A 12,727-nucleotide genomic window follows, 5' to 3' on the forward strand; every position below is an offset into this window, starting at 1 on the left:
GGCAACAGAACCTGGGTCTTCCTAGTCCTTCATTCTAAGCACTATCCTGGTGTAATTTGCCAGCTTAAACTGTACACCACTGTTCATTTAGGTAAACTGAAATTATCATGATGGATTTCATGGTAAGGTTTACATAAGCCATATAGGTTCCCAAGCAGACATATTTTATATAAGGTCTTAAAATTTCCTATCTCCTTATTCTTCAGTGAGGTACCCAGCTGGGAAACAGAGACGACATCAAAGAGACTGGCACAACTAAGTGCGAGTGTTACTCGCTTGGTGTATTGTGGCAAAAGTCCTAGCAAAGCAGGCCTTTGAGCTCCTGTTTGCACAACAGTATGTACTGTAAGTATCTGTAATAGTTTGTATATTCCTTCAATAAAGAGGAGGCAATTCTTTAACAGCATTTCTGGGTGCTGGAAGGCTACTTGTAATCAGAGGCACTTTTATCCCTGGGCTTTAGGGCCAAAGTCCAGGGCCTCCGCAGCCACTATTGGTGTGGTCACCTGGCCGAGCATGATGGTGGTTAATCTGCGGTGGGGGTGCGGGGTGGGGCTCCAAAGGCCTTTAGGTCCAGGCTCCAAAATTACCTAGATATGCCTCTGCTTGTAACCTAGTATATTTGTATTAATATAAATGAACTAACCAGTTTGGAAGGGACAGGAATTGAACTTATACAGATCACTAAATATTTGTACTATATAAATCTAAATAAAGTGAGAGGCTCACAATACTGTCTCTCCCTTGACGGAAGTAATGGACATAGTCCTGTTTGGTTAAACAATTTTAGATTGCATAGATCATGAAAACAGACACATCATTTACAAAAGCAGTGTTGTTTTGCCCATGCAGTGAGAGTCCATCTCAAAATGTAATGGAATACATTTTCATTACATTTTGGACTTTGGAATGTGCTCCTTGTTGAAATAGGAGCCTCCCCATCTCTGGCAACTTTTAAAAAGGCACTGAAGACACATTTATTCACCTAGGCTTTTAATTAGATTTATAGTTTTAACATTTTTTACTGGGTTTTTAATGTTTTAAATGATTTTAATTGTTAATTGATTTGATGTTTTAAATGCCCAGAGAGGAGTTTTGGGCAGTATAGAAATATAATAAAACAAACAAACATACATACATACTGCTGTTGCTGAAACAGGAGTTTATGAATGGGTCTACAGTATGCCAGCAGTAGAAGTTTTGGATAATAAGATTAAAAAACTGGTTTGATGCAGGTGAGAGGGAAAACAATCTGCTTTGTTATTTCCCCCCAATTTAAATACACTTAGTCACAAAAATAAAATTGTGGCCACTTTTTAATTGAATTAGGCCTCTTATTGTGCTTTGAGTCATTAAATTGCTTCATAAACTTTATAGAAGAAGTGGCCCACTTTATTCTTCTCTTCTCCTCCCCCCATTTATTTTACTGGCAAAATAATACACACGTGTGTCGTGTAATTTAGATGAGTCTCTCTCTCTCAAACACACACACACACACACACACACACACACACACACACACACACTAGCCTTCACTTACAGCTAGGGCTGTGCAATCTATTAAGAAATGAGAAAAATAATGTAAATGGCTTCTGTACATACTGTATTGAGGTCAGAGCTAGATGTTTGTTTATATGGCAGCTGCTGCTTAGAACCATGACGTCTGTCATCCTGTCCATCATAACACAGAATATTTTACAGCTGCCTTCAAATGACAGAGTTGTTAATTCCGCCACATCCCCATCCCAAGTGCTCAGTTGTGTTGGGAAGAAATTCAGAATATTGTGACGTGGGGACAAAAGTAAATTGTTGTAGCCATGACTCAGGGGAGGAAAGAAAAAGATACACAACCTTTCATTAGCAGACACACACACACACAAACTGTAGGTATAGGGCTGGTCTAGTTTCTGTACCTAGAAAAGATGGAAAAGGAATGACCTGTTGAGTTCAGCAAAAAGAGTAAACAATTAAAAAGTTATACATAGGTAACTATGCAGTAACTATTAATACTACAAGAAGAAGGTGGTTGGTTTTTTTTAACTTCAGTTCTATATATTTCAACATGCTGAAAATCAGAAGCAGGTAGTTGAGGACATTCAGTGGCAATCATGATATGCCATTCTAGAAGACCCTCTAAATTCTAGAAGACCCTCTAAGACTTTTCTTCTTCAAAAGCTCCAGGAAAGCAGATTCTTATTTAAGAAACAGCATTAGCCAAGAAATGCTTCCACTACTCAGCATCATACTATTCTTTCAGTTGTCCAAGATAACCTGCATATACAGGTTATTGTACAATATTGAAACATGTTCGTTACAAGGTGCACACAAGTTCCAAAAGGGCTAAAGTGAGTAGAAGCTGGTCTGTGTAATCCAGATTAATTTTAGGTCATCTCTTTTAGCTGCTACTCCTTCAATGCTTCCACAGTCTAAACATGATCATTATCATGAAGGACCTTGAGACCTTTTTACTTTCAAAAAGCAGAATTTTGAGAACACTGGAACTCAAAGCCCATTTCCAGGCAGCAAAACACCCAACTGCCAGCACACACTTCTGTTAACCTCTCTTTTATCAGGTTAGTAGTTTAAGCTGCTAGAGAATTGTCTTAGGTAAAAATATTGTACATTTTCTTTTTCTTCTGCCAACCCTAGTATTTTTAGATCCATAAAAGGAAGCAATAAGATACAGTGCTGATTACAAATTCCACTTGGCAGGAATAACCCTAGGCTTTGGCTGAAATGTCCAGGTTCATTGATTTCTCCTTTCAACATCCATCCATATGGTTCAAATAATACCCTAGAGTCCAATGGTGCAGAGCCCAGCCAATTTAGTTGTCTCCCCAATAGATTTAACAAGAGTAACAGTAATGCTAGTTTTCCTCAGCCTGCAAATCATTTTAGGGTATGCATAGGACCACTGTCTTTTTGGTAACTTGGCATGAAAACATCTTTATTGCCCTGTTGGCATGACTCAAGATACTTTAAGCCAAAGAAGGGGGCAAGCACAGAAAGTAGTATCTCCTGTGGGTCCCCCACCCTTTATATTTAAAAGGGTCAGTTTAGTCTAAATATCCAAGATGGTCTGCCTGCCATGTAACTGGGGCTTTCTTCCCTCACATGTTCCCCTATCATCTGCAGAGGAAATCCATTCAAACCACCATTTCTTATGTGATCTAAACACCACATTAATGTAGTATATAGATAGCATGTGAGGGGTTCAAACAAATCTCTCTCGTTAGCAAGAAAGTAGGACATGCTCATTCATGTTTAGTCACATAGTACACAGGTTTGCTTGGATTACTGTCTGAATTGGCCCTTTACTCTAAGAGGCATAGTATAATCTTGTTTCTGTACCTAAATCTGGAAGAGACCAGCTAGAGAAATTCTTACATTTATGGCTAAATTTGTGACTGGGACGAGAATATATTATTCAGAGGAAAATGTTTTCCTTGAACAGAAATAGTAAAAGCAGTGTTTAGATAAATTAAAACCTCAATAGGATCTCACGCACATAGGAAAGCCAACTTAAAGTTGATACACCTTTGGAGAAAGGCCAACAGAAAGATGTTGCATATTTCTAGAAAGACAGTCTAAGGAGGTACATGGCAACTACATTTTGGAAACACTCTTATGGCTGCTTACACTCTTGATTTCCCATTATATCAAACTTTGGAGAGAATATGGGAGCAGGAGAAACAAAACTCTACATAGGTTCAGTTTCAAGCACTGAAGCAAGAGTAAACAGTGGTGAATGAAGGGGGATGAGCAAGTATTAACCAGTGCCACACTCCAGCTATGGGAAGTAGGGTCAGTAATTTCCAAATCAGCAATTTGTAGATTGTTTACTACAAACAGATTTGGACTGAGGGTGAAAGAATATCAAATATGCCGATTTCTAAGGAAAGGTGGAGTCAAATTCCAACATTAGAGATAGGAGAAAGAGTCCTTCTAGTTCAGAACCTTGTTTCCAAAAGAGGTAAGCCAGATACCTGTGGAAAACATAAAAACACAGCATTCTAAATGTTATGTTTCCACTCTAGTTAGGGCAAAGCTATTTGTGTAATATAAGACTGGAAGGGGAACTACAAATATGTAAGGAGCTAGAGGCAGAACATATTTATATCACTGTGCTGCAGAAGCACAGAATGAGATATTGGCACAGAATTCAGATTCCTGAATGGGCCATCTTAAAAACAACAAGAAGTAGGTATCTAGCCCTTATAGTTGAACAGATATGCTGTGAAATATGTTAGAAGCAGCCACCAAAGCTATACATTGTCAGGAGTAGGGGGTTCACAGGCTGCTGCTCCACCCCCTGCCAATGACCAGCAGAAAATAGCATTGGTTACTCGCTGTGAAGGGTTATTTTTGCTGCTGGGTTGAGGACATCTTATGTGGGTTATCCTTCCCACATGCTCCAGAGGAAGGACTATGCAAATTAACTACCAACGCTTTAAAGCCTGGGAAGCATAACCCCACCTAGTTCTGAATAGCCAAGTCCAAAGATAGAGGAGCCAAGTAATGTACGAAAGAAGGTTCATAAGGACAGATTTACACTTGAGTGCACTGAGAAAACAATAAGTAGTTAAGTCCCTGCAGTTGACCTGGGCAGCTCAAGCAGAGACACTCTTACCCCTGGTCTTCCGGGCCGAAGTCCAGGGCTTCCACAGCCCCTAGGGACCCCATATCCTCTTTAGTCTATCCCGGGTGGTGTGGACACCTTGCAGAGCATGATGATGCTTAATTTGCAGGGGATGGGGCACCTCCAAAGGCCTTTAGGTCCAGGCTCCAAAATTACCTAGGTGCGCCCCTGAGCCCAAGTGGGTGGGTCGGGATGTCTCTGCTACTGGATGAGGACATCTCATGTGGGACCTGCCACAGCTGACTATCCCAGGTTAGAATACCCCAGTCTACTGAGGGAGTACCTGTTGTAGTTCTGCCAAAAGCTGCCTCTGCAGATCAGTTAATGACTATCTTCTAGTGTCTCATGAATGTAAACAGAGAAAAAACATATTGCTGCTTTACATATTTCAGAAAGCTGAGCATTAGTAGAGAAAGCTGCCATAGTCACAGCTGCACTGAATGTGCAAAAACATTTATTAATAACTATAATTATAATAATAATTATTCATTCGATTTCTATACTGCCCTTCCAAAAATGTCTCAGGGTGGATTACACAGATAAATAATAAATAAATAAGATGGCCCCCCGACCCCAAAGGGCTCACAATCTAAAAAGAAACATAAGATAGACACCAGCAACAGTCACTGGAGGTACTGTGCTGGGGGGTGGACAGGGCCAGTTACTCTCCCCCTGCTAAATAAAGAGAATCGCCACATTAAAAGGTGCCTCTTTGCCAACTTAGCAGGGGTTTAATAGGCATTTAATAGGCATTTAATGGAAGCTTAAGGATTTTTATGACAACATGATACAGGCCTTGATCCATCTGGCTATGGCAGATGCAGTTGCTTTTTCTGCAAAGGTAATGCCCCATGGATGTTAGGTAGGTAGGAGACAAAGAGAATATCAGAAGAGTAGAAAGAGCCTGTTTGAAGTAAAATTTCAAGCACCGATGAACATCCAACTTGTGCCCGGCATATTCTGAGGGATGAGATGGTTTGGGACAGAAAGATGGTAGGACAATGTATTGGGAACAATGGAACACTAACAGAACCTTTGGGATAAAGGAAGGATCTGGAATCAAACATACTGAGTTGGGAGTAAAATGCAGATGCTTGTTTACAGACAGAGCTTGCAACTCAGAGACGCTTCTTGCTGAGGTTATTGCCACAAGGAAGGCAAGCTTAAATGACAATAAACTAAGTGGTAACAAACAGGTAGGTTGAAACAGTGGAGCTTGTAAAGCCTAGAGAACTGTGTGCAGATTCCAAGAGAAAAAGCAGTGGGCAGAACTGTGGGCAGAAAAAGGAGTGTAGCTCCCCTAAGAAAATATTTCATATGAGCCTGGAAAATATGACCTTGTCGACCGTTTGGAATTAGGAGGCCCGATAGGGTAGCTGCCTGTCTTTTCAAAGTGTTGGCCTTCAATCCTCCCTCTAGCTCTGTAGGGAACCTAAAAGCTCTTTAATTTCACAAGATTCCTTACCTCTCTGGTTCCTTTTACACCAGTGTAAGAAGGCTCACCAAATGAATTGATAGATGTGGTTAGTGGATGCCTTCCTTGATGCCAGCATAGTGTCCATTACCTTCACAGAACATCCATACTGACTCAGGATGTTCTTCTCAGTCTCCAGATGGCTAACTTTAACCATGCCGGGTCGTGATGGCATTTGGGATCCTGCTTTAGTGGGTCTGATTATACTGGGAGGAACCATGGATCTGAAACTGTGAGATGGGAGAATTTTGGGGAACCAATTTCTCCTCTGCCAGAATGGAGCTATCAGAATTCCACCTTGTAAAGAAGCACCTTTGTGAAGAAGTTGGCTAAGCAGGGGTACCTGGGGAAAGCATAAAGAAGTTCCTGTGGCCATATTGTCAACAGAGCATCCCTTTGCAAGGGAATCTGGTGAAGAATCTTGAGGGCTTTGCATTGTGAAGTGGTCTACCTGTGGAGCCTCCAAGTGTGCGGTGATCAGATCAAATGTGAGATGATTGTGGCTCCATTCAGCTGAGCCAGTCTGCTTGGGTGTTTAGCACTCCGCTCACAAGAGCAGCCCAAAGCTATGCAAGATTTATCTATGCCCACTGCAAGAGTAGAACCTCCTCCTGATGCAAGGACTGGGATCTGGTCCCCCAGACCCACGGCAGTTGACGTGCTTTTGTGGTGATATTGTCCATGCGAACCAGGATATGTTTGTGCCTCAGAACATATTGGAAGGCTAGCAATGCTAGGCATATGGCTTTCAGTTCCAACCAGTTTATGCTGTGCCTCCTTTCCTCTGGGGTCCATTTCAATTCATCTGGCATTTGTTATTGCCGACGTCTTCTCATAGAGGAGTAAAAACCACTGCAGTGGATGCAAGTGAAATCTAGCCAGTCTACAAAATCTAAAGTTCCTACCATAAGGCGAAGCATAAGGCCAGAAGTCTCTGAATACAATCCTGGGGTAATATCAGCCTGTCTAACGTGGTGCCCATCAGAACCCCCAGGTGGTGCAGCCTTTGCGTCTGACATAGGTAGCTCTTGAATTGAGAACACTGTGATCGGCCAGCCCCTAAAGGATCCTTTCTATGTCTGTATGGGCAGATGTCATGTCTGGTGATCTGATCAGATCACCTAAATACGCAAAGATCCAGACACCTTAAAGTCTGAGATGAGCTAGTAATGCTTTATTATCTTTGTGAAGATTCTGGGTGCTGAAGATAGGCTGAAAGGGAGCACCCTGTATTGATGATTGCCCGCAGGAATTGCTGACTGTCTGGATGGATAGGCACATGCAAGTATGCCTCCAACAGGCCTATTGATGCTAAGTAATCTAGGTGATGAATTGACACTGCAATCAACTGCAGGGTCTCAATTTTGAATTTTCTGAGTCTTACAAATTTGTTCAGGAATTTTCGATTTAAGACAGCTGTTAGGAAGCCTTCCTTCTTTGGTATTGTAAACAGAATATAATAAACCCCGGTCAAGATGAGGGAACTCCCCCTTTGGCCTTTATCTCCATTAAGAGATTGATGGCATGTAAGAGACCTGCATGTTTGGTAGGTGTGAGGTGGGAGTGACCAAGAACCTGTTTGGGGGATTGCATAACAATTCTATTCTATAACCAAATTGTAGTGACTGCAGCATGCACTTGTCAGTGGTGGAGAGCTCACAAGAGTGAAAATATTCTGCTAAGCAGCCCCTCACTCAATGAGGTGCTGAGTCAGGACTGTTGCCTGGTTGTTTTGGACTGGGCTGTGAAGCCCTGATGTTGTTGGCCCAATGATTTATTGTTTGAACAGAATCTGTTCCAATACGAGTGGTGTAACAGATTATCCTTTTTCCTTGGTCTGAACTGTGATCTGAAGGGGTAAAATGAGTAAAAAGGCTTTTAATTTTGTCTATGGTCCTCTCTGCAAATGGGGGGAGAGCATCTCAAATAACTTAGAACCCACATAAGGCACTGATGAGAGACTAGAGTGAGAAGTGGCATCCACCTTCCTTAGAGGAAGATGAGGATGAAGGAGAAGTAGACTCCCTCTTTCTTGTGCGTGCCCCCCTTTGCCTGTTGGAATTACTTAGAGAGCATGTCTTTGAACCAAGCCTGCCATGCTGGTGGTATGGAGGATTGAAATTCTGTAGTCATGGGAGAAGCAGGGGCTTCAGTTACATCTACTAGGATGTGGAGGGGGGCACTTGGCCTTGGTCTCACCAGCTCTGGATTGTCCTCCAACATAATGGGATGCAATGAATTGCCAGCTGGACGATCCCCTCTGATCTCCCAGCACCCCAGCCGCCTTCTTTGCTGCTTTGGATTTCTGTGCTCTCGTGCTCCTCTCAGCATGATTGGTCTTGTGACAAGGCAGAGGGCCTAGATAAAGCCACGCCTCCCCTGCAGCATGACCATTCTGGTTTCCCATGTGTGGAGCCTGGGATCAGAACAGGCATTTTGAGCCTCAGCATTTTGACCCGGCAGTCCAGCTGAGATAGATGAAGTCCGCGTCAGAAAGGATGGCACTGGAGCAGGCATGCGATCCAGTACTGTCAGGGGAGGGTTTTCCAAAGCCACAGCTGCCAGGGCTCTAGGCCAAATCAAGGGGGGGGGAGAATAGTCACCCAAACAATCCTGACACTCTTGACTGCCTCAACAGGTCTCACAGCCTACTGGCAGGAGACTCAGAATATCATCCTCAGGAGTCCCTGCAGTTCTGAAATCTGGCAACAGTGAGGACTTACTGGTGCTTGATGAACTCCTGGGGGGTATACACAGTTGAAACGGAGTGCTGGTCTTCCCCTTAGGGACAAGCACATTGCAGATCTTAGGCCCTGATCACTACATGGTTGAGAGACTGGCTCCAGAGAGAGAAAGTAAAGATTGAAAGCCTGAGCTTATTATTATTGTTTTAAAATGGAGTGGGGGAGAGATGGAGAATTGGTCAAAAAATATGAAGAGCGAGGCATTTGAAAGGGAGAGAGAAAAGGTGGTCTCTGGAGCTGGCAGCAGGACTAAAGGAACTGGGTGGGGTTATCCCACCCAGATTTTAAAATGTTGCTAGCTAATTTGCATAGTCCTGCCTCTGGAGCACGTGGAAAGGATAACCCACATGAGATATCCTCATCCAGTAACAGAGAACTGAGGTTCTACAACATGATTTAGTAATAGATAAGAATTCAAATTCATGTTGAATTAAAAATTTAGTAATGCATATGAATTTAAGTTAAACAGATTTACAAAATCTAATTTGACCAGAACTCCTGCAAACTAAGGAGGAAAAAATGTAAATTTGCTTTGTTTGGTGATACATATATTTTAGAATGTACATATAGCCTTGGCTGAAGTAATTAGAATACCTATTAAGTGACAGCTAGGAAGAAGGAATATCAACAATTGCTTTGCAGCACTATACTTTACCATTTACAGTCCTTAAAAAAACTGGTAACAGTAGTGATAATCTATGGAAAATTGCTAGTACATAACAGCATGAAAGATTGCCCATGTAGCATCTCTTTAAAGCAGTTCCAGAAAGATTGCTGTTCATTAGCTGTAGAGGTCTGTCAATCACAACACCATGCTGCAATGTTTCCCATATTACACACTAGTAAATTCAAGCTTGCTATAGTACTGTACATAAAAACCACTTGAAATAATAAGCTACAGCTGCTTCATGAGCCCTCTGTGTGATGCATTTGTTCTGTTCACACTTGACGTTTTAAACACACACACACACACACACACACACACACACACACACACACACACACACAAACAAATATTAGGTGCACAGCCTAAAATAATGGTCAGGATCTGGAGAACTGTGAAACCGATTATGAAGGGGAGTTAAACTTGAGGAAAGCAAGCACCCTTCCCACCCCACCAAAACAAAACCACATGGTAAACTACCTTTTGAAAGAGGTGTATCATTTGCAATATGGCACAGGGGTCAGCAATTCTTGCAGGGGCTTAAGGGGCTCTTTGGATCCCAGCCAGTGGATGAAGTGGCCCTGTAAGGAGACTAACCAATCTAACCATTTACACAGTACAGACAGTCCTCCACAAGAAGTGAAATAGATCTCCTGAACAAATGAACAATCATGGACTTTCAGGCACCGGGTGGCTAGTATGAATTATCTAAATTTACGAACTACAAGTCAATGAAAGCCAGATTCTGTAGGGAGACAACATGGGTAAAAAAATATCAATACAGATGATATTTTAATACAAAATATTTTTACATAAGTCAGTCTTTTTAAAATATAGAACCTTAAAAAAGAACAAGTTGCTATCAACACACTATAAACATGCGTCTTTGTGCCGAGTTTGATAGCGTTATCAGAACAATTTTAAATACCAGTCCATACTTTTAACACTGCCTTTAGATTTCTATGAAATACTAGCCATGTTCTGCATGACCAGTGTTATGTCCACTGTGAAGCATTTCCATTCAGTTTTAATCTGACAGACTGCTCAGAGTCTTTGCACAATGATTTCGCATTCAGCTCCTCATCACAGTTCAGTGGTGCACAGTATGGCCAGTCCCATTTAGTTCTGTGAAAGTTAACTTAAAGAATATCAGTTACATGTACTGAAGTACATTGTGTGGTTACAGGTTCGTCGTCTGAAAAGGAAACTTGCTGACGTTTAAAATGTTCTACCCTGATCATCCAACCAAATTTAACAGCACTCAAGTGTTCATTTTGATTTCTCAAAGTTGAATAAAGTAATCTGTCAGATTTTCATTAAGAGATGAACTATATAGCATGTACATCTCAGGAATGTTTTGGAATAGTCCATTTTTGAACTCGTATGAAAATAAAAGAATACCAGATCTTGCAAACTCTTATTTTAATGGTAAATCATCCATGACAAGGTGGCCAGTTAGCCAAGGAGATTTAAGATGATTTACTTGCATTGGAATAATTTACACAATTGAACTTATGCATACAGTACAGAACTATGAACAAAAAAGGTGAAGCAAACTTTATTTATAATTCAGGTAAAAACATTAACCTGATGAAGTAAATTATTGCAGATTTGAGAAATCAGCACATAAAACAATTGGACAGAGCATTGCTTACAGGTGCTTTATCTGTGTCAAAAGAAATGCTGAACTGTTTTGATCCACACCAGTGCTGGGGGAGGCGCTAGGGGAAAGGGAACAGGAAGTACAGAAAAAAACTTAAATCAAGGATAAAAGGATGGAAGGAAATTACTAATTTGACTTTATAAAAAACTTTACATCAATTCAAAATGCTCTGGCCACAATATAAATATTGGCCAGACCAAATCAGTTGAGTTTTTCAACTACACAAAAGAATCAATTCCTCCTAGCCCCTGGTAAGAGGCTGTTGCCTAAATCACTGTGTGAACAGTTCTAGAGTATTTTCTGGTAAAGAATGTAGCCAATATCTTCTACCACTACATTAAAACTAAGCTATAAGAAAGATTCTACCTACTTACAAAGGCGGAATTATTGACAATATATTTAATAAAATTAAATTATTTCTTAATTTGAGAAAACATGGAACAGTAAATGCCCATGTCCAAAATGTAACAATTGTTGAGTGGTGTACACAAAAAGAGCCATGTGGATTGCACATCAGACAATACATGAGGAAGGGAGATTGAGGGCAAGTGATGGTACACAGAACTAGTCTACTTAACTAGATGTGTCAATACATGTACTTCAATTTCTGTACTTATGTACAAAGTTGTCTTTGGGAGGAAAAAACTGCAGACTTGGCTAGATGGATACACACAGCCCAGTATTAAACTGCACAGCAACATTTATTGTTCCAGCCTGAAAAAAACATCCCTTTTTAAATTTCACACAGCAAAGCAAGTTAAACTTCACTCATCGATAAATGATAATTTAAAACAAGAACTTGCTAAAGAAACCTTGTCACAACAACTTTAGGGCCTGATCACTTTTAAGTCCATGGGGCCTTTAATGAATATCAACCTAGTGTCTTTGTGTATAATCTGCAAGCCGTTTTCTACAACAAGGCGCAACATTTCCTCGACTCAGATGATACATTTAGAAAAGAATCATGATTCTCTTTTTGCTGTAACAGGCAGACATTGCATTTTTCATTGTGATCAGGAAAGATGGAATGACTGCTGCCCTTCTCTTGCAGCTATCAAGAGTTTTTCACGCATTATCTCAATACTTGAATAGTCTGGCAACTTGAGATAGTTTACACAGGTCATTACTGAGGGTAAGAAGTCATCTGGATTTTCTGTAGATTCAAAAGTCTTGCGTACAATAGTAAGGGGAGGATTCAAACTTCGAAAGCCTGGGGAAAAGACAACAATGTGAACAATTTTAAGCAGATTTAATATGAAATGTTTAAGAGCATTAGGCTATCAATATTAGAAAAAACTACATTTTTCATAATGCTTCGTATCACTTATGTGGATTAACTTAGTCATGTAAAAACTTAAACCACCTCCTCCCTGCTGAGCCCTGCCAAATTACCTGTTTCAGCATGACTAATCTACTCTTTCCTGATGTAAAGAATTCTAGTACCAGAAGAGAAAAAACTTGTGAATGTGGTCTCACAAGTGCCACTCTATCCATTCTGGTAGCTGCACGTAGATTTGCCTTTTACCCAACATTAAATGGTTAC

At 40.9% G+C, this 12,727-nt stretch overlaps 1 protein-coding gene across 7 annotated transcripts in view; it reads right to left on the reverse strand.

The window, feature by feature from the left end:
• Positions 1–10,282: 10,282 nt before the first annotated feature.
• The window catches only part of TRIP12 (thyroid hormone receptor interactor 12), a 167,775-nt gene continuing 165,330 nt past the window's right edge, over positions 10,283–12,727 (reverse strand). For all 7 annotated transcript variants that reach the window (XM_053304639.1, XM_053304643.1, XM_053304642.1 and 4 more), the window contains one exon: positions 10,283–12,394. In XM_053304639.1, coding sequence (XP_053160614.1) covers positions 12,198–12,394 — 197 coding nt within the window. In that variant the 3' untranslated portion in view covers positions 10,283–12,197. The remainder of the gene's footprint in view (positions 12,395–12,727) is intronic.

The sequence above is a fragment of the Hemicordylus capensis genome, chromosome 3 (assembly GCF_027244095.1).
Source record: "Hemicordylus capensis ecotype Gifberg chromosome 3, rHemCap1.1.pri, whole genome shotgun sequence".
Lineage (NCBI taxonomy): Eukaryota > Metazoa > Chordata > Lepidosauria > Squamata > Cordylidae > Hemicordylus > Hemicordylus capensis.